The sequence below is a fragment of the Portunus trituberculatus genome, chromosome 33 (genome assembly GCF_017591435.1).
Source record: "Portunus trituberculatus isolate SZX2019 chromosome 33, ASM1759143v1, whole genome shotgun sequence".
Taxonomy (NCBI): Eukaryota; Metazoa; Arthropoda; class Malacostraca; order Decapoda; family Portunidae; genus Portunus; species Portunus trituberculatus.
Window position 1 is genome coordinate 7,313,513 of NC_059287.1, and position 23,362 is coordinate 7,336,874.

At 37.8% G+C, this 23,362-nt stretch overlaps 1 protein-coding gene across 3 annotated transcripts in view; it reads right to left on the minus strand.

The window, feature by feature from the left end:
* Window positions 1–23,362, minus strand: part of LOC123512180 (nipped-B-like protein) — a 97,499-nt gene that overhangs the window by 12,516 nt on the left and 61,621 nt on the right. For all 3 annotated transcript variants that reach the window (XM_045268416.1, XM_045268414.1, XM_045268415.1), the window contains exons 18-27: window positions 22,091–22,336; window positions 17,210–17,368; window positions 16,835–16,972; window positions 15,564–15,845; window positions 15,051–15,277; window positions 12,529–12,691; window positions 11,971–12,235; window positions 11,397–11,488; window positions 10,834–11,241; window positions 7,782–7,928 (exon numbers count right to left, since the gene is read on the minus strand). In XM_045268416.1, coding sequence (XP_045124351.1) covers window positions 7,782–7,928; window positions 10,834–11,241; window positions 11,397–11,488; window positions 11,971–12,235; window positions 12,529–12,691; window positions 15,051–15,277; window positions 15,564–15,845; window positions 16,835–16,972; window positions 17,210–17,368; window positions 22,091–22,336 — 2,127 coding nt within the window. The remainder of the gene's footprint in view (window positions 1–7,781; window positions 7,929–10,833; window positions 11,242–11,396; window positions 11,489–11,970; window positions 12,236–12,528; window positions 12,692–15,050; window positions 15,278–15,563; window positions 15,846–16,834; window positions 16,973–17,209; window positions 17,369–22,090; window positions 22,337–23,362) is intronic.

The following is a 23,362-nucleotide window of genomic DNA, read 5'->3' on the forward strand; positions in this document are numbered from 1 at the left end:
GGTCGCGTTATAACAAAAACGCGTAAATCAAACACGTGTTAATTGAGTTACCTATATATATATATATATATATATATATATATATATATATATATATATATATATATATATATATATATATATATGAAAACTACGCTTAATGAACAGGATAGGGGATGTCAAAGCTGTTCGTAGAGCAGAAATTCGTTAAGTGGATGTAATTTCCCCATAGGAAATAATGAAATGCTGCAGTATTTCATTAGTAATTCACTATCACTCAGTGCCACGGAGTCGAGGTTATCCTCATGGCATGAGCATATATGAATACTAAGATATGATATCCATTATAGCAGGCAATAGAGGAGTGGAAACATAAATTTAATATCGCGGTGAAAGACAAGTGGAGACTCAACACTCAAATGTTTAAATAGTCGAACTTTTCAATAGTCGAACGCAAAAGTTCGACTTAATACTAAAAAAAAAAATACCTATTAGTCGAACGTCCGTCCACGTAGCTATAAACAAAAAAGGCCTCATCTTTCCTGCCACCCCACGCACCTCACCAGTCCACCGCACCCAGTTGACCCTTCGCTGCCGTAAGAATAACACTGTCCTGCGCTTTCATCCTTCCCGCCTCCTCACGTGCCCCACTGGTCCACCGCAGCCAGTTGGTCCTTCACTGTCGTAAGAATAACATCGTCCTGCACTTTCATCCTTTCCGCCGCCCCACCGGTCCATTGCAGCCAGTTGATCCTTTGCTGTCGTAAGAATAAGAATGTCCTGCGCTTTCTCTGGATTATTTTTTTGTGTTTTATTTGCATTTAAAAGCTTAAAATGGCACCGAAGAGGCATGTTAGTGGTGAGAATAAGCCTACAAGGAAGAATGTAGTGAAAACCATCGAAAGGAAAAAGGAGATTATTCATAAATACAAGAAAAAAGGAAGAATAACCGATCTTGCAGCTGAGTACTGTATGGCTAAATCTACAGTAGCCACAATACTGAAGAAGACAGACCTCATTAAAAGAGCTGATGTGGCTAATGGTGTGAAAAGGCAATTTAAGCAACCTGCGGCAGTGGAAGAAAAGAAAACTTGTTGATTGGATAAACCAAAGGCAGATAGCTGGTGATTCTTTGTCAGAGGGCATAATTTGTGCGAAGGCTAGGCTGCTGCATCGTGATCATATTTCTGACTCCAAAGATGATTTTAAAAACAAGAAAAGGGTGGTTTGTGAATTTCAAGAAAAGAACTGGAATTAATCTGTGAGGCACGGAGACCCCGCAAGTATTGACAGAATTGCCGCTAAGTAATTTGTGCCTGAATTTAAGGAATTTGTGGATAAGGAGCAATTAAGTCCACAACAGATCTTTAATTGTGATGAATTTGGCCTGTTTTGGAAAAAAAAAAAAAAACCAAACATGACCTATACAACAAAGGAAGAGAAGTGTTTGCCAGGACACAAGCCCATGAAAGACAGGCTAACCCTTCTTCTGTGTGCCAATGCTAGCGGCAACTGCAAAATTAAACCGCTGCTTTTTTCTAAACTTGGGTTTGGTTATAGCTGAAATGAATTACCTGATTTATAGGTATCAATAGTCGAACTTTTTAATACTCGAACGGCCATTTAGAACTAATTAAGTTCGAGTATTGAGTCTCCAATATATATATATCGTATATATACATATATATATATATATATATATATATATATATATATATATATATATATATATATATATATATATATGCAGGTAACTCGATTTACGCGTGTTTGATTTACGCACTTTTGTTATAATGTGACCCAAAAAATATTATAATTAATTTAATTTGTGTGAACGGCTTGTTTATACACGATTTAGCCCAATGCATTTTCAAACTGCGCGCCAGAGTTCTGCAGCTGGCCAATAGGTAGGAGCTCCGCTCTTCTCGTACCTCATTTGCAGTCTGCCAGCACTGAGAACAGACAGAATCTCTTCAATCTGCCTATAATTCACCAAGGTGGCCACAAAATGTCCATCTTCTTCTGCATGTGCGGTTATATTTTATAAGTGGATTTTTTATAAAATGGTAAAGCTCAGCGGAAGATGGTGACTGACTGTGGTGTGAGTGGTGAAGGCAGTAACGCAGTGACTGTTGTTGACGTATTCTTTGTTTTTTTGTTTTCTTATATTTTTTTTGCTTTCTCTTATTATTTCTTGCTTTTCCCTTTACTTTAAATACACTTCTAGTATTTGGAATGGTAAATAATAAAAACATGTTAATTTAGCCAAATAAATAGAGTATTATGTAAGAATTTCTTTAGTCCACATCCCGCATCCCCCGTTATCTATTGTTTCTTATGAGAATTACATGCTTGTTTTATGCGAATTTTGATATACCTGATGCCTCTTAGAACGCATCTGTTGCGGAAATCGAGTTACCTGTACATACATACATTAGTCTACATTATAATGACAAATTAAACTGCCTAAATGTTTAACTTCTTAAATTTTACTTTTATTAAACCTTTCACTGAACTATGATGCACTCTCGCATTGTTTACTTTCAATGGAAGTTCAAGTCAGGGGTCAAACTTGTTATAATTGGTTCACTTAATGAAAATTCGCTTAACGAACATTTTTTTTAGGAACGTAACCTGTTCGTTAAGCAGGGGTAAACTGTATATGTATGTATGTATGTATGTGTGTGTGTGTGTGTGTGTGTGTGTGTGTGTGTATATATATATATATATATATATATATATATATATATATATATATATATATATATATATATATATATATATATATATAGGCAACCTCCGTGTAATGAAGGTTCACACAACGAAATTTCGCTACAATGAAGGTTTCATTTTACTACCATCTGCTCGTTTAACGAACACCAAACTCGCTTTAACGAAATTTTATCCAGGTAAATTTTTTTCCAAATTTGAAAGCCCCACTGTATCATGCAAGCTGACAGGCTTTTGAATACATCAGGAGCTGCTGGTACTAAGGCCTGCCTCAGGAGAAATCCTGAGACACCTCTAGAATAAAGATCAAGATCGAGACTCTCGTGGACAACACAGGCTCTGCCGATACAAAGGCCTGACTCAGAAGAAATTCTGTGTCACCTGTAGCATCAAGATCAAGATCAAGATCACACGCACCACTCACTGCCCAGTCAAAACATAACAGCGTCACCAGTAGCTCATCTTCCTTAGTTCAACTTACCACCAAAACACTGGGTATTATTCACAGACAAGAGAAAGGCCAGAAAACTAATAACATTGCTTCCCACCATGGCTTGACTCCATCTACTGTCTACTATTTTCAAGTCAAGAGACTCTATTAAGAAGGCTAGTGAGACCTCATCTTCCTTGCAAGCTAAAAGAACCACCAGAACTCGTGACTCTACAATGGATAAAATGGAAAGCCTTGTGGAAATGTGGTACATAGGTTTTGTATACAGTACCATGACGCGCACTTTGTTTACATTCCACAGGTTGCCGGTTAGTGTATTTCCCGTTTCACTCTCCTTCCCTTCATAAAGTTAAGATCATCAACATTATAAAATTACGTACATACATACATTAGTGTACATTATAATGACTTAAATTAAACTACCTAAATGTTTAACTTCATAATTTTTATTTCATTAAACCTTTTACTGTACTATGATGCACTCTCACTTTGCTTACTCTCAATGGAAGTTCAAATCAGGGGTTAAACTTGTTATAATCGGTTCGCTTAACGAAGTTTCGCTTAACGAAGTGTTTTTTTAGGAACGTAACCCTTCGTTAAACGGGGGGTTGCCTATATATATATATATATATATATATATATATATATATATATATATATATATATATATATATATATATACTGTATTTTATGGCTTGCAAGACGCTGCATCTTGGAGGACGCACCCTATTAATTGAAGAAGAAGAAGAAGAAGAAGAAGAAGAAGAAGAGAGAAAAAATATCATTCTCATACAAGAACACATTCACATATACCCAACCAGTGAACACAAAAACATAAACAAGGAGTCTGCAAGACACTACTGTTTTAGCACTCATTACAAATTTGCTGGAGTACTCACCACAATTTTACAATTATGTAAATAAAAACACCATAGGTAAATATGTAGACACAGTGAAGCAATCCATCTCTTCTTCTTGTTTTAGTAACGGGTGACGGCACGTATTGGACATATAGTTTACATTATGTAATCACTTGTCCAATTTTGTTACATTGTATGGCGAAAACCGAACGCGTCAGTCAGTGCTGCAGTTCGTATTCTTTTTATTTTGCAATCGTGCTTCACAGGCTTGTATCAATATGAATATAATTCACAAGTGGAGTTTTGACTCTTGCTTGAACGAGTAAGCCATTTGGATGTTCTATTAATAAAAGGATAAAGGCACCTGGTAACACTGTGTGTGTTGCTATGAGACGAGGGAGCGGCCCGTTTTCTCCAAACGCTGAGTAGGCTCCAGGAAGGATTATGGTATTGGAAATACTTGTAACAGCTAAGTACTGAGTTTACATCATATAAAAGGCTGAATTAAATAGTACTTAAGGTAACATCATAATGTAATGACTCAACATACAAATCCAGGTCGCTATCGGTCAAGTGTCCATGCTCACTTGCTGCTGGATGTTGCCTTACAATGCAACATTCATCTTCGAAGACGCACTAATATTTTTCAGGGTATTTTTTTTTGGAAAAAAAGTGTCTCTTGTAAGCCGTAAAATTTGGTATGTATATATATATACATATATATATATATATATATATATATATATATATATATATATATATATATATATATATATATACAGGCAACCCCGTTTAACGAAGGTTCACACAATGAAATTTCGCTACGACGAAGGTTTAATTTTACTACCATCTGCTCGTTTAATGAACACCAAACTCGCTTTAACGAAGTTTTATCGAGGTAATTTTTTCCAAGTTTGAAAGCCCCGCTGTATCACGCACGCCGACAAGCTTTTGAATACACCAGGAGCTGCCAATACTAAGGCCTGCCTCAGGAGAAATCCTGGGACAACTGTAGAATCAAAAACAAGATCAAGATCAAGCCTCTCGTGGACAACACTCGCACCACTCACTCCCATAACAGCGTCAGCAGCAGCTCGTCTTCACTCGCTCAAGTTATCACTAAAATGCCCTGAAATGTGGCCTAGCGTTCCTAAGAAGACCAGGAAGTCTCTTACTCTCGAAGTGAAGCTGGATATTATTCACAGACACGAGAGGCGAGAAAACTATAGCATTGCTGGCCACCATCTTGACTCCATCTACTGTCTCTTCTATTCTCAAGTCAGCAGACTCTATTAAGAAGGCTGGTGAGACTGTATCTTCCTTGCAAGCTTAAAGAACTACCTGAACTCGTGACTCTACAATGGATATAATGGAAAGCCTTGTGGAAATGTGGTACGCATTTTTGCATGCGGTACAATGATGCACCCTTTGTTTACATTCCACAAGTTGCCAGTTAGTGTCTTTCCCGTTTCACTCTCCCTCCCTTCATAAATTTAAGATTATCAACATTATAAAGTTACGTACATACATACATTAGTGTACATTATAATGACTTAAATTAAACTGCCTAAATGTTAAACTTCATAATTTTTACTTTCATTAAACCTTTCACTGTACTATGATGCACTCTCGCTTTGTTTACTCTCAATGAAAGTTCAAGCCAAGGGTTAAACTAGTTATAATCGGTTTGCTTAACGAAGTTTCACTTAACGAAATGTTTTTTTGGGAACGTAACCCCTTCATTAAGCGGGTGTTACCTGTATGTATGTATGTATGTATATATATATATATATATATATATATATATATATATATATATATATATATATATATATATATATATATACAGGCAACCACCACTTAACGAACGTTCACACAACGAAATTTCGGAACAACGAACATTTCCTTTTACTATCATCTGCACGGATAACGAACACCAAACTCGCTTTAACGAAATTACATCCAGGTAATGTTTTCAAAGTTTGAAAGCCCCACCGTATCACGCAAGCTGACAAGTTTTTTAATACACCAGCGCCTCTCATGGACAAAACGCGCACCACTCATTCTCCTTCCCTTCCCCACTCTTAGTTTAAAACAAAAACAGGGTCCAGCACCAGCTCGTCATCTCACACTCAACATGCCACCAAAATGCCCTGCAATGTCGCCTAGTGTTGCTAAGAAGATCAGGAAATCTCTTATTCTTGAAGTGAAGCTGGATATTATTCACAGACATGAGAGGCAAAAAAACTAATACCATTGCTTGCCACCATCTTGACTCATCTACTGTCTCTACTATTTTCAAGTTAGCAGACTATTGAAAAGGCTGGTGAGACCGTACCTTCCTTGCAAGCTAAAAGAACCACCTGAACTCGAGACTCTGCAATGGATAAAATGGAAAGCCTTGTGGAAATGTGGTATATAAGTTTTGTATGCAGTACAATGATGCGCCTTTTGTTTACATTCCACAGGTTGCTGGCTAGCGTCTTTCCTGCTCCACTCCCCCTCCCTACATAAATTTTAAGATCATCAACATTATAAAGTCACTTACATACATTAGTGTACATTATAATGACTTACTCTTAAATTAAACTGCTTAAATGTTTAACTCCATAATTTTTATTTTCATTAATTCTTTTACTGTATATATATATATATATATATATATATATATATATATATATATATATATATATATATATATATATATATATATATATATATATATATATATATATATATATATATATATATATATATATATATATATATATATATATATATATATATATATATATATATATATATATATATATATATATATATATATATATATATATATATATATATATATATATATATATATATATATATATATATATATATATATATATATATAATGTATATATATAATATATATATATATGTATATATATAATATATATATATATATATAATGTATATATATAATGTATATATATAATGTATATATATAATGTATATATATATATATATATATATATATATATATATATATATATATATATATATATATATATATATATATATATATATATATATATATATATATATATATATATATATATATATATATATATATATATATATATATATATATATATATATATATATACTTGAACACAAAAGTTCAACCTAGTATTTGATAAAATATTTTGTACTTAAATGGCCACACACGTGATTGTCCTGTTCTGATACCAGTAATACTGGAATTAATGAAGCTAAAATACTGGTATTTCAGAATACCAGATGCCTGTGCACCTCCCTTTACGCCCGCTGCCACACTGCAGTTGAGAGAACAATAATAACATTCTTCTGCGTTCTTTCTGTAGTTTTCATTTGGAAACTTAAAATGGCACCAATAAGACTTATTAGTAATGAAAATAAGGAATCTAGTGAGAGTGCAAGTGCCCTCCAATAGAAGTTTCACAAGAATTATACCAAGTTACCAGACATTTTACATGGATGGTGACTCGTCCTCTGACAAATAGCCTCCCTCCTCCTTCCCATCCTTTTCCTCTCCTCTTCTATGTTATCCATCACTAGCCTTCACTTACATTAAAAAGAAAAAAAAAAAAAAAATTCAATGGTGTGTAAATTGGCCAGACACTTTATTCAACAAAGCCAACTGATAACTTTGTATTCTAATCATGAAAGCTTCAAACTGTCCAGTTGCAAAAGTGTGGCCTGTTTGTGATTACTGCTACACCAAATAACACTCTTACCTCTTTGAAAGACTGGAGAAGGTTGGCACCCGTGACTGATATCATGATGTCTATGTGGTGGATGATAAAGAGTGGCTCATCCAACACCTGGTAAGGGAAGTATGCCAGGTTGTCCGAGATGAACAGCAGCTCAGCAAGAGTGGTTCTCTGTGAAAACAATTAGTTCACAGAAATTTATTCAATTTTAATCACTTACCTTAGATGGAAAAATATCATACAGTTGACTATAAAAAATCGACAACCTTGTGATCTGAGGACTGCTGGATTTTTTTTTTTTAATTCAAGATTCTTTATGTATAGGGAGGCAGTGGCGTAGTGGATAAGGTGGTGAGCGTGGGATCGGGCAGACGTCCACCATAGGTTCGAATCCTACCACGTACAGCCTTAAAACACTTTGCCATTTGTCGAGTGATTTAAAGTTACCTACATGTCACCATGATACCCAGGTTGTAGGTGGTTACACTCAAGATGAGCTTGGGTGGTGATATGGGCACTAATATGGGTACCACTATGAATAAAATTGCCTGTGCCACTAATGGGTGGAAGCTGAACAGCGCTTCCCATACACTCTTCAAGTGTGCCTACAAGCGCTGTACGCCTTACCGTAAAAAAAAATAAATAAATAAAAAAAAAATGTACATGCTGTATATTTATCAGAAATGGACTACCAGTACAGAAGATTATGGCTGATAGCCAACACATGCAGGTCATGCAAGACAAAGTTTGTTTGAGTTTGGGAAAACTGATCGTACCACTTCTGGCAGTTATTTATAATAATATTTTATTGCATCAAATAAAAGCATGATCAATTACTCATCATTACTGATATTCATTGTTCAGTTTATAATAGAAGCAGTTGAGGATCATGTTATGGTATACACAGCCATGTTATCATATTGACATGAGTTACAAAGGACCGACTGGCAAGAGATGCTGCTAAAACAAGTTGAACCCTGCTTTAGCACTAATGGACAACATCACAAGTTTATAGCCAGCCACTGATAGACTGACGTATGATGGTTTGTAGAAAACTGGGGGCAGTACTCTGCAATATATTAAGGACCACTTGTAGTCTCGAATTTTCCACGTTTCAGCAAGTCAGTTGTGGAAGTTGCCGGAACTAGAATGTTTCAACTGTATGTTCTGTATACAGAGGTGAGCGTTCTGAACAAATGTTCGCGAACCTTTATCCGTGGATTTGTTCGGACCAGCAAAATCCCGGATTTGGGTTTGGAGGTTCAGATTCGGACCGGTCAAAAAAGATTCGGACTTCCAGGTTCGGAACGTCTTTTTTTCGCGAATCCAAACCTTCGAAAAAACGAAGACGACCAAACATTGGTTTTCAACTTTTCCGCGGCATACAGATATGGTGACGCCTATGTTTCTGTAACAACTAGAGACGCCTATGACCATTAGTATTGTGTTTTACTTTATCGCTTCTCTTTACTTCTATTTCAGTATGGGCTTGTAAGTGTGTGTGTGTGTGTGTGTGTGTGTGTGTGTGTGTGTGTGTGTGTGTGTGTGTGTGTGTGTGTGTGTGTGTGTATTTACCTAATTGTATTTACCTAATTGTAACATACGGGAAAAGAGCTATGCTCGTGTTGTCCCGTCTCCATATCTATTAATGTCCAGCTTTTTCTTAAAATCATGAATATTCCTTGCGTTGACCACTTCCACGTCTAAACTATTCCATGCTTCCACCCTTCTATGAGGGAAGCTATATTTTTTCACATCTCTCCTATAAGTGGCCATTTTTAGTTTTTTCCCATGCCCTCTCGTGTGTGTGTGTGTGTGTGTGTGTGTCTCAAATGACCACTGCTCGAAATGTGCTCTATATGCAAGCCTGTGTGACTGTGTGTAGTAATGCGAAACAAAGACTAGTAGCACTGCCTGGACTGCCCTTCTTTGAACTTGGAAATATACTCGTGATGTTTAACTCGTTGCTTTATCTGTACCACACAGACTCGTCATGTTGTGACTGCAGCTGGCTGCCAGCCAATCAGAATGCTTGTTAGTGACGCGCAGCCACCGCACATGCGCCGGTGACTGCGCATGCGCGGTGATTTAGTTAAACAGTGCTACAATAGTCAGACATTCTTCAACCATTGCATTTAGATTTGGAGATTCGGAATGAGTAATATTTAGGTTTGGAAATGTTCGGAAGGTATCGGAATTAAGGTTCGCTTTGTTATTTTTTAAAGATTCAGAGGTTCACAGACAAATGTTTTGAATAAATGTTCACACCGAAATTTTGAAAATTGGGTTCGCTATTCGGAGGTTCGGAACCCAAAACCGGCAAAGATTCGGGTTCGGATTCGGAACCCAAAAAAAGGTTCGCACGCCCACCTCTGGCTGTATATATTACATAAAAATGGACTACCTCCACAAAGCTTTAAAAAAAAAAAAAAAGGAAAATTGAATACTAAATGAGAAGCATAGAGAAATCTTTTAGCATTCCCACTTTCTCTATGATCAACAATGCATGATGTTTGTGTTTTACATAATTTTTCTTTGATGAATCCATAATGGGGATATACAGTAGCAAATAAATAACTAAATGAAAAGAAATGCCTGTCAGCTTTTGAAAGCAGGATCAAACACATGATTTTGTTGTACAGTACCATTAAAATATAAACAGTACCTACTGAAAACAATGGCAAGCCAACACAGTATATCTAAAAAGACGTTCCAATTTGTGCCAGAAACTCATGTTTCCAGAATATTGATTGCCATATTTTTGATAGTCAACTGTATTAGGAACAATGAGATTATAAGTGATCCAAAGTTCCTACAATCTGGAAATTTTATTGTAGGCATGAAAAGACAAATGATAAAAATAAGGCTTGCCTTTAATACTCTTTTCAATCTAACTACAACACTGGCTTGGATCTGTGTGTAGAATCATAATCAGTGTGGGTTTAGTGCAACTAACTCCATACAAAATATTCATAAGATAAAATTTGGCACTTATTCTCACTCACTCTGATTATCATTCTCATTCTCTCTCTCTCTCTCTCTCTCTCATACATACACACAAAGCTTCAACACTCACCGCCTGTTCCTCAAACTGCTTCAGGAGGGAGAAGGCCACAGCCCTACGGTGCTGCTTGGTGGAGCGCATCACGGAGTATAGAAAGCCGTTGAGTGCACCAGGATGTTCCCCCTCCTTGGTGCGGAAACCCCTGGTGGGCATGGATGGCTGGATGAGAGAGTGGAGGCGATAGGACAGTCTGAACCCCTGCATGGCCTTCATCCCGATGAAGCCTGGGTACTTCTTCTCTATGTCTTGCAGCTGCTTGTCTGCAGAATGAGCAATCATGTCCTCCGTGTCAGTGGACATACACACCAGGTAGGGCACAATCTGGACAGGGTGCACCAGACCCTGTGCCAACACCAGCTGGATCACCCGCAGTGCTGAGTGCCGCACCCCCATACAACCGGTCACCACACACTCCAGTACCTAGTGAGATACAACCACCACAATCATTACACTCTCAGAACAACCAGATTTGAGACTACAGAACTTACTTCAATCTTTCTAATATCAGTCATAGGATCCCATTGTGCAGCAACAGTAGGAACAATAGAAAAGAGGGAAAACAAAGTGCCACTCACTTGCTTCAGGTAGACTTGAATGATTGCCGATGCCATGCCAGACTGAACATCACACATCTCCTTCAAGTTTTCACGAGTTTTTTGTTTAGCCCCTGAAGACATAATATTATAACATTACCAATTTCCTTCTCTCGATATATAAATAATTCAGCCCATTGCCTTGTACGCTTGCATAAATTGCTGACTCAAAATTAACCCTTAATCTTTGGGCACAGGAACCACTCTGGTTTATGATTATGAATGCATTTTTCTGAACAATGTTGACCTCAACATCCCTCCTTAGCTTTCTGGAGGCCGAGTATAACACTGCATTACAACTAAGCCTACCACCACAAATGCCAGGACTCTGGAAACAACATTCCTGGCACAGAATTTAAAGTGAAATTAAAAAACTGTAGTAAGTATAATGTTTTAGAAGATACAGATCAAAATTATCAATTGCTAACATGTTTCCTTGGATATCAATCAATATTTGTAACACAGACATACACCCATAAGCTGCCACTTTCCCTGAAAGAGGAAGAGGTCAACAAACACAAATGAAGCAGTGTGCATGCATGACCTAAACACTTACACTCTTGGTCCTGCTTGATCATGCGCACTTCCTCCTCCTGCAAATAGGATTCGATGTTCTGCAGGGTTTGGATGCGTAGGGTAGTGTTGACGGACGGGTCAAGCAGCAAGGTGTGGTATAGCTGCTTGAGGCGAGTGCCCATCATCAGCTCGTAATGACGGATGCACACAAAGCCCAACGCCTGCAGGGTGTAGAGGCGAATGTTGCTGTCTGGTTGGTCCATGAAGTACATGAGGGTGTCAAACACTTGGTTAGTGATGTCCTCCTGGCAGGGGAAAACAGGTTTCCATTAGAGGTAGTCATGTTAAGGATTTCTGCCACACTGAAACTGGTTGCAGCTTCACTGGTATTAGTAGTTGAGGCATAATGAAAGTGTGGCCATTGCTTCTAACAAGATTAGAGGTTAAAGGTAAAGCAAATATATCATCCTACCACTTGTACCACTGACTTTCCTACAAAGTGGAACACTGACTTAACATACCATCCAACTGTTGGGCACTGGGTTGTAGGCTGAATTACTTGAGTAGTGTCAATGACCAAATGCAAAGAATGACTCACCTGCAGGCCACACCTGACTGTTTCATCCTTAAGGTTGAAATGTTTCAATAATAGTCCAATGGTGTAAAGAGACCTTCGGAAGAGTGGCTTGCGGGTTTCCAGCTTGGGGCATTGCGGATTCTCCTCACTATACCTCTTATAATCTACGATGAAGGTGTGATACCTGCAAATGTTATCAACATTAAACACTCACTTCCAGATAACTGATAGCTGTGAGAGATAAGGATAGAGTCCTTATTTATTACCTATTGAAGGATACATGCAGTACAGTCAACCCTCGGCTATCGCGACTTCAGCTATCGCGTTTTATTGCTATCACGCACCCATGAAAAGCTGGTAAAATTTCATTATCGCGACCTTAGATGCCTGCTATCGCGCGCCCAGCCATGACGTCATGGGATATCTGAGCGCTCATTGGTCAAAACCGCCTTCCCGCCAAGATGAAACACAGTCTCTGAGTGCGCGTCCTCCCCACTAGACAGTGATAGCCAGATGCTACCATTATTTGTGCTCACAATAGCCACCAACCCTCCACGCCGTCCTCCAATGGATTATACAGTAATTAAAAAAAAAGGTAAAAATGAGGGATATTAGGAGTAAAACTTGTGGTTGCGGCACCAATAACAATTTTCACCATTAGTTGTTCAATTCGGCTATCGCGTTTTCAGCTATGGCATGGCTATCTCGGCCCCAATTGGGCACGATAGCCGAGGGTTAAGTGTACAGTAATACTCCACTTAACGAACAGGATGGGGTGTCAAAACTGTTCGTAGAGTGGAAATTCGTTAAGCAGACGTAATTTTCCCATAGGAAATAATGGAAATAGGGGGTATGCATTCTGGGCTGGTCCCCAACATACCACATGGGTATAATATATATATATATATATATATATATATATATATATATATATATATATATATATATATATATATATATATATATATATATATATATATATATATATATATATATATATATATATATATATATATATATATATATATATATATATATATATATATATATATATATATATATATATATATATATATATATATATACAGTAAAGTCCCGGTTACGCCGGTCTCGAGTTACGCCAAACTCGTAGTTACGTCAGTCCACTATAAGGCAATTTAAGATTAAAAATTGAAAATTTATAAATCGTAAAGTGCGGGATTTATTGTTATTGTTGGTGGTTGCCCGCCACACCGCCCGCCTCACACTTGAATACAATAACACCCTGCCTCACTTCCACCACACCGTCGCCCCTGGCAAGAGTGTTATCCTACTTCTGCGTTTACTGACTCAAGTTCTTAGTATCTTGCTCAATGGCACCAAAGAGAAAACTTCTTAGTGACAGCAGTGATGCTAAGAAAAGGAAAACCATTACGCTACAAGAAAAAAGAGGACATAATTAAAAGACATGAGAAGGGAGGCAGCAGCTGTGTGTGAGGGAGGGATGAAGAAAATGGGAAGCCTGTTACCATGACAACAGGGAGGTTGACACCCATCACAACAATAACAACTCCGGAGCCTTCGCCTGGGCCACACGACACTCGCAGCTGACTTGCACCGTCTGCGCCTGTCTGCTGATCCCTATTGCCTTCTCCTATTGCATTTCCTGCCCAACTGCCCACGCTTCTACTCCCACCGCACTGAACTACGCTCCCAGCTGTCCACCCTGGGCGTCACAACATTCGACCTGCCCACCCTCCTGGCGGCCTCAGGCGTCCACCCCTCTCTGCAACCTACAGTCCTTCGCGTTCGTAGCCCTAATCAACAACAAAAACAAGCTTGTGTTTCATATTCCTACATAGTTGTAAATAATATAACAATATAACCTTTAACTTACCTGAATGACAATAAACAATGATTGGTTGAAAACTCGATAATATGCTATGAAATGTACGTAAACTCGAGTTACGTACAAAATCGACTTACGTCATGTTTCAGGAATGTAACTCTGACGTAAACCAAGACCTTACTGTATATATATATATATATATATATATATATATATATATATATATATATATATATATATAATATATATTAGCTTTTTACAAACAAATTTATTATTGTGGTAAAAGACAACACACCAAGCTAAAATAGGTTACAAGAAGAAGAAGAAGAAGCGGCCAAGTCGCCAGAGTCTCCGCCGTCTGTGGCCGATCTCATCATCTCTGCTTTATTTTTTGGTATTCCATGTAAGATTTCACTATATGCATTACAAAACAATCCTTTCAGGGGGGCAAGGTTTGTAAAAAGCTAATAGAAATGTTTTGCGAACATAAATGCATATATAAGGAGGAGGAGGAGGAGGAGGAGGAGAAATATTTCATGATAAGCCACAAGTTACCAAATGGAATGTACAAAATCTGTTTCCAAGCCATTAACTATTTTAACTACATACTGTAATACTCTCTGAATCCTGAAACAACTTTACTATGTTCAAACGTGCAAAATCAATCTTATAGCTTGTTGTAATTAATCTTTCAGTTTATCTGTATTTGACTCACTTGTTGAAGCAATCCTTGATGAGCCGGTAGTTTTTTGTGACTGTGTTAACTATAGAGCCGAGAAGTGCCAGGCAGGATGTTATGACAGTGCGGTCATGCTGCAGGATCAGCTTCACTGCGTCCTCCTCAAGCTGGGCTAGAAAGGTCTCACTTGGGTGCTCCATCAAAGGCACCACAAGTTCCAAGGTGCGAGCCACCACACCTATCATGTTGTAGTCTACCTGGGTCTGCAACACAATATACATCATTCACACTCACTGGTTACTAGTGATCACAAGAGATGAAGAATAAATGAATGGGCATATAAAAATAACTTGCATATGAAGTGTGAAGAGTAACTGCAAGGCTCTAGAATTTGTGTTGACCAGTAGCTCAGTGAGAACAAGTCATTAATAATATCCATTACCAAAACATCTTTTAAGTTCAAATAGCACTTTGTTATACGAGAGCATCAACATGTGTAGCAGAAAAATAAACAAAGCCACGAGGACAAGAGTCGAATGGCTTCCTCACCTGGCATCTCCACGCGAGGTAAGGCTGAAGTGTTATCGCGTGATCCACCAGGAGCTGGGGACGGATTTTAGCAAACAGGTAGAGTGTTTTGTGGCAGGCCAGGATGCGCTGCGTGGTGGTGCGAGGCTGTGGGCCAGCAGCGTTGTTGTGTCCGTCCTCTTCCAGCACCAGGATGTGGCGCACCAGGCAGTCCACTATCTGCTTGCATGCTGTCACCAGGGACTTTGGGGGCTCACTCACTATCTTAGTCACATCATCCTTATCTTCTCTGGGCTTGAACATCTGCCGATGAAAGGGAGGCTCAAGAATTTAACACAACACAATGAATGCATATTAACTATCATAATTATGCTATGTTATCTTTCACAAGAGACACCTAGTAGTACAAGCAAATGTCAAGGGCTGATATTTTCTATGCCAAGTAGAGAATGACTACATTTTTCCATCAACTGGAAAACACTAACATATCTTACAAAATGAGTGATAAAACTCTCAGTGTGTTGTGTCACATAAAGAAAAATGCATCTTATAACATCTTGTACCTGTCTTGACTATCACATAGTTATTTCCAACATATGGAAAAAATTATTTTCTACAAAAAAGAAAAGGCCTTACAAGAAGCTACAGGAGGGAACTGGATATTTCTTTCATGGCTATAATATAAAAATTAATGTTTTTCACAAAGTAAGAATGTGATGAAAGGAAACATATCAGTTGTTCATTACAAAAAATATTTTCAGGGAAGGAATGAAATCTTGTGAAACATGCAAAAAAAATCTGACTTATGGAAAAGCAAAATGTATTTTGTTAGTGAAGATGGGAGTCTATCATCTACAAACCACACTTCAATAATCACATATGAATATAAGGAAACATGGGCAAAAAGCAGTCACGCCAACATACACATGGCAGTAATTCCATACATCCAGAACACAAACCCGCAAAACCAAATAATAAGCCATACTTTTTTTTTGAGAATTTCTTACTAACTCTACAATTGAATACACATATCATAATAATAATCTTGTGTAATATTTAAATGACAGATGTCAAAGCCATACACAGCAATTGTAAGAAAAGTGTCCATTACTCGTACACTTGGGGGGAAGAATGCGGTACATATTTCAAGGCTGAGGATCTGATTATAAAGTTAGCTCTTTTTCTTCCACTAACGGTTTGCAAGGAACAATTGTGCCTGCTTATTTTTTAAAAAGGAAATAATAGGTTGTTTTCATAATATAGATGAAGTAGCAATATTGCACACAACTCACACTGTGCAGCAGCTGCTCAAACCAGTCCAGTCCAGTGTCCCTGCAAGCCACCACCACCTCAGTAATGTTGTTCACCTTCCTCAACAAGGATTCTTCATCTACATGGGGCCGATCCCTTACTGGTGTGAACCACATGTTCTGTCCAATACAAACCAAGAAAGACGGTAAGAGACAAGAACCATATTCTCCAATCAGTAGTGAGGCATGTAATCTATGTGATATTTCATTGGAAACCCAATAGTAGGAACATATTGATAGAAATGTAAAGATACTATTACTATAAATAAACCTGCTAATAAAGCACATTTCCCATATTAGGTTTCTTTAGAGTCTCTCTCTCTCTCTGTAGCTCTTACTTTTCTTCTAAAGCCTTACCTGGAAGACCTCCTGTACCAGCTTTTTGATGCCCTCCTCATCATTGATTCTCCGGATCATTTTAACACAGATCTCTGGTATCTTGGCAAAGTCTGGACACTCTAGGCAGATGTCCTTCAGAATCTTGATGACTCTTTTTCTTACACTTACACCAGTGTCCTGAAAAGAAGGCAGGGAAGAATGAAGTGCAGACACAGTGTACATCACTGATTCTGAATGATTAACAAATAAAGGAATATAAATAGTCACAGACAATAGCTGACAAACTATAAACATTTAAAAAAAAAGTGAAGTGTAATTACTTGGTAAGACAGCCAACTACAAATGTCATGATAATAACATTACAGGAAGCAACTGGTAAACAAATACCGCTCTTTGTAAAATTAGTGGGAAATAACTTAGAATCCTGAGTGGAAATTATAAGCCACAAAAAAAGGTATCTACTGAAATCAATACACTTGTCATTATATAGCATCACTGAACTATATAAAACACAGACACATTTGTGCACACACACACACACACACACACACGCCGTTGCTGAGAGGACGGGTCGTCTCCGGCTGCGGATGGCAAGAAGGAAAATACCTATGGTGTTACAGGGCCCGGGTACCTCTAAATTAGTGTCCTGTTAATGTCCTACTGTCGCATAGTGTTGACAGTGAGGGATATGGAAAGTGGTCCCTGAGAGGAGAGTGTGGGCGGTGATTGTTTTGGCTGTAATCAGCTGACGATAACAAATATGGCGTCTAGACAAGCCCGGGACTTTGAAGGTTTTATAACTACGCCAAGACGACTGGAGAAATTAGATATGGATACAAGAGTTCAGGCACTGGAAAGTAAGTTCCTAAACATTTTGTCCATAGAAGAAAAACTGGATAGAGTTATAGCCGAGAATGATTCATTAAAAAAAGAGATCTATTTGTTAACGATAGCGAATAAAGAGCTATTGAAGGAAAAAGTAGAGAAGGAGAAAGAAAACCAACAACTAAGGAATCAATGTGAAGAGATGAAGGCTAAACTCCTGGAAATGGAGATGAAAATATCCGAAAGGGACTTGAGGAAGGAGGAATGCCTTAATCTAACTGATACCAGGATGAAAGAAGTGAACCACGAACATCATGAGGTACAAAGGTCCTTTAGGGAGATAGTGAAAAAGTAGGAAGAGAAAAATAAAGGGATTATACTGAGGAAAATGGTAAAGACACTAAAGGAAAGTGAGTATGTGGTGAGAGATATTGCTGAAAAGAAAAAATGTGTGATCATAATAGGATTGAGGGAAGAAACTAACAGGAACTGGCAGGACAGGAGGGATAAGGAAAATGACAAGATTAAGTCTTTACTGAACAAGATCTCTGTGGAAGAAGAGGACCTATATGCTGAGGTAGAAGAAAGTGTGAGATTAGGAGCTTTTGAGGAAGGCAAGAATAGACCATTAAAATTGAAATTCAAGTCTCAGGTGGCAGCTGAGGCCTTGTTGAGGAGGGCTTGGAAACTTAAGGACTCTGAGGAAACCAAAACAATTTACATAAGAAGAAATATGTCACAGGATGAGCGAATGAAAATGAAAGAGCTTGTAACTGAAGTGAAAGAGAGGAATGACGAATGAACAGACGAGGAAAAGACCAAGTTTTTTTGGAGGATGAGAAATGGGAGGCTAAAGAAGTGGTGGATAAAACAGACGGAATAGACATTACATGGAAGAATGAGACTAGGAATGGAATACAAGTGACTTACACGAATATAGATGGATTTCTGTCTAAGAGGCTAGAATGTATGGATTACCTAAGAAATAACGAACCGGACATAATGTGTGTAGTGGAAACAAAGCTAAGGCCTGAAATAAAGCTAGACTGGTTTGTTGTAAAACACTACAAAGTATGGAGAAATGATAGAAAAAATAAAGGAGGTGGTGGTATAATGGTTCTTACTAAGGAAGATCTGATAGTGAAGGAGGTGAACTATAGTAAGAGAAATGAGGAAGTGATAAGTATGCTTATAACAGATGGCAAGAGGGACATTAATATTATAACAGTATACATACCACCCAGAACCAGTGCTTGGGAATATGAACAGTACCAAATGGTGATGAGAAATACTCTAGACAGAATGAAGCAAGAACTCATCAGAAAGGATAGAGTGATGATAGTTGGAGACTTTAATTGCAAAGAAATAGTGTGGGAAGACTACGAAGTGGTGAACGGTGGTGAGTGGGCAGAGGAATTGTTAAAGGTAGCAACAAATAACTTGATGACACAGTGGGTGAGATCACCAACAAGGTGCAGGGGACAAGATGTTGCAGCAAGGTTGGATTTGGTATTTACCAGGGCATCTCTAAAAGAGGAAATTGAACATGAATGTCCCTTGGGGAAAAGCGATCATGATGTCCTAAGCTTTGAGCTGGATACGGAATTAAGCACGAATAAGATTGTGGAACACAGGGAGGAAAAATTAAATTATATTAGGGCAAATTATAACCATATAAGGGAGTTCTTTAATGAAATTGACTGGTCCGTGGTATACCAGGAAAGGGATATGCAATTGAAATACGATAAATTTATGGATTTGTATAACTCTGCTGTGAAAAAGTTTGTGCCATATTACAGAAAGAGGACTTTAAATAATAAACAGTGGTTTAATAGAAATTGTGAAGAAGCAAAAAAGAACAAAGAAAAGGCATGGAAGAAACTTAAGAAAAACAGTGATGTATTATCAAGAGAAGTTTACAAAACAGCAAGGAATAGATATGTTGAAGTAAGGAGAACAGCACAGAAGGAATATGAACAGAGGGTGGTGGAAAACTGTGATAGTGACCCTAAAATGTTTTACAAATTCATAAATGGAAAACTAAATATAAGGGAGGCAATAGAAAAGGTAAAAAAACGGGGAAGAAGTATATGAGGATGCTGGAGATATAGCTGAAATTTTGAACGACAACTTTTGCAAAGTGTTTACAAAGGAGGAGCATTTTATGGGAGGAAGACCTACGGAAATAAAGCAAATGCAGGACATCATGGTTACTAAGGAAGATGTAAGGAAAATTATAAGCAATCTGGATATTAATAAATCAATGGGGCCTGATGGCATATCTGGGAGGTTGCTAAATGAATGTAAGGATCAATTGTTGAACCCGTATTTGATATTGTGGAAACCTCCATACGAACAGGATTAGTCCCGAAAGAGTGGAAAAGAGCTGACATTGTGCCTATATATAAGAATGGTAGTAGAATGGAACCGCTAAATTATAGACCAGTATCGTTGACTAGTATATTGTGCAAGGTATGTGAAGAAGTAATTAAAGCTAAGTGGAGTGAGTATCTAGAAAGTGAAAACATTCTGAGTGAAAGGCAGTTTGGTTTCAGAAAAGGAAGATCGTGAGTATCCAATTTATTATGTTTTTATTCAAGAGTGACTGACATACTACAACATAGAGAGGGATGGGTGGATGCTATCTACCTGGACTTGAGAAAGGCCTTTGATAAAGTACCACACAATAGACTGATGTGGAAACTAAAGAAGATTGGAGGAGTAAATGATAAACTAGCAAAATGGATGGAAAATTACTTAATGGGAAGAGAAATGAGAACAGTGGTGAGAGGAAGGAAGTCCGAGTGGAAGAAGGTAACCAGTGGAGTTCCACAAGGGTCAGTGCTTGGTCCCATCATGTTTTTTATTTATGTTAATGATATGCTAGTATTGACAGTTACAGGAACATGTTTGCGGACGATACTAAAATTATGAGGAGCATAAGGAATGTGGAAGATTGTAATAAGTTACAGGAAGATCTTGATAAAATATATGAGTGGAGTAAGGAGTGGCAGATGGAATTTAATATAGACAAGACCCATGTTATGAAAATGGGAAGAAGTAGATACAGACCAAACTGGGATTACAGGCTGGGTGATGAGAAAATTAAAGAGACCAATGAGGAGTAACCGTGCAAAACACTTTGTCACCGGAGAAACACATTAACTAGATTTTTGGGAAAACATATAACATGCTTCAAAATATTGGCCTTGCGTTCCACTACCTAGATGAAGGAATGATGAAGATATTATGTACCTTAATAAGACCCCAGTTAGAATATGCAGTTTGTGTCTGGTCACTGCATATGAAGAAAAATGTGAAGAAGGTGGAAAGGGTACAGAGGCTGGCAACAAGGATGGTACCAGGACTCAGGGAGTTAGACTATGAGGAAAGACTGAGGAAGCTGGGGCTGACCACATTAGAAGAGAGAAGAACAAGAGGAGACATGATAACTATGTATATATTGGTGAACAAGATTGACATACTGGATAGAGAGTTGATAAAGGTGACTACAAGTAATCATCTCCGAGGACATGGAAAAAAGCTAATAAAAGACATCTGTCTAAATGACGTGAGAAAATACAGTTTTCCGCATCGTAGCATTGATAAATGGAATAAACTGAGCAGGGATGTCGTTGACGCGGTGTGTGTCAATCAGATGAAAGAGAGATATGACAGGAATGGACAAGGAGACAGGACACAGAGAGCTTAGCTCGGGCCCTGTAATACACAAATAGGTAAATACAAATAGGTAAATACACAAACAAACAAACGAACAAACAAACAAACAAACAGACACACACACATGTTAAAAAATTTAGTTTCCCGCAAAGATGTGTTGAGACTTGGAACAGTTTGAGTGAGGAAGTGGTATCAGCAAAGAGTGTACATAGTTTTAAAGAAAAATTGGATAAGTGTAGATACGGAGACGGGACCACACGAGCATAAAGCCCAGGCCCTGTAAAACTACAACTAGGTAAATACAACTAGGTAAACACACACACACACACACACACACACACACACACACACACACACACACACACACACACACACACATCTTCAGAAAATTACCAGAATTCTTGCTGAGATCATGTCATAATAAGTGTTGAGGACCTCTGGGCGAGAGAGCACAAATTTGCCCACCAAGTCAACAGCAGCTTCCCTGACAGAGGTGGAGTGGTCCAAGAAGGAGTGATGCACCCCAAGTTGCATGTCCTTCCTTGACAGCACTCCAGGATCAGCCTCCACCACCATGGTCAGGCACTTCATGGCCTTGGTGCGGACAGCGATGGCAGACTCGGTTAACACGCGCAGAATCTAATAGAGAAGAGCATCTGATGTTAGTTACCACAGATCAGGAGGATACAAGCTGAAGAGGAGTGGAAGGAATGCATTGGAGATAAATAGCAAGAGATCTAGATGACAAAGAGCTTAGAACTTAAATGAAAATTGCCAACCTACAGAAGAAAGAGCATTTTTTTTTTTGTGTAAAAAAAAAAAAAAACTCACAGGAATTGTAGTTTCCATAAAAGATTCAAAAGAATTAGTCAAAATTCAAGGACACCTCTCTCTTAAAGGGAGTTAAGTCGTAGGAAGATGGAAATACAGAAGCAGGTAGAGAGTTCCAGAGTTTACCAGTAAAAGGTATGAATGATTGAGAGTACTGGCTAACTCTTCTATTAGAGGATTGGCCAGAATACGGATGAGAGGAAGAAGAACGCCTTGTGCAGCGAGGCCACAAGAGGAGGGGAGACATGCAGTTAGCAAGATCAATAGAGCAGTTAGCATGAAAATAGTGATAAAAGATAGAAAGGGATGCAACATTTCGGTAGTGAGAAAGAGGCTAAGAGTCAGTCAGTCAGAGGAGGGAAGTTGATAAGATGAAAAGCTTTTGATTTCACCCTATCTAATAAAGCTGTATGAGTGAAAACCTCCCGAAACATGCAAAGAGCACTCCATGCAAGGACAGATAAGTTAGTAGTTGAAGGGGCAAGATAAAGGTGAGAGATACATCAACTGGTGTATCATGTAACAGACTGACAGATGAGAGAGATGAGTGTAAGAGGCTGGCGATGAAGAGAATATGAACCAAAGTAAATATTGAAAGAATTAATCAACACAAGACTAGGAATGAAAATAAATGACACATCACACAACTAAGAGTATGAGCAGTATTTGGAAACAATTTAAAATAATTCAATCACACTTATATCTTACTGGAAAATATATATATATATATATATATATATATATATATATATATATATATATATATATATATATATATATATATATATATACACACACACATACAGTGCTTACTCCAATTTTGTGAGTTCAAAT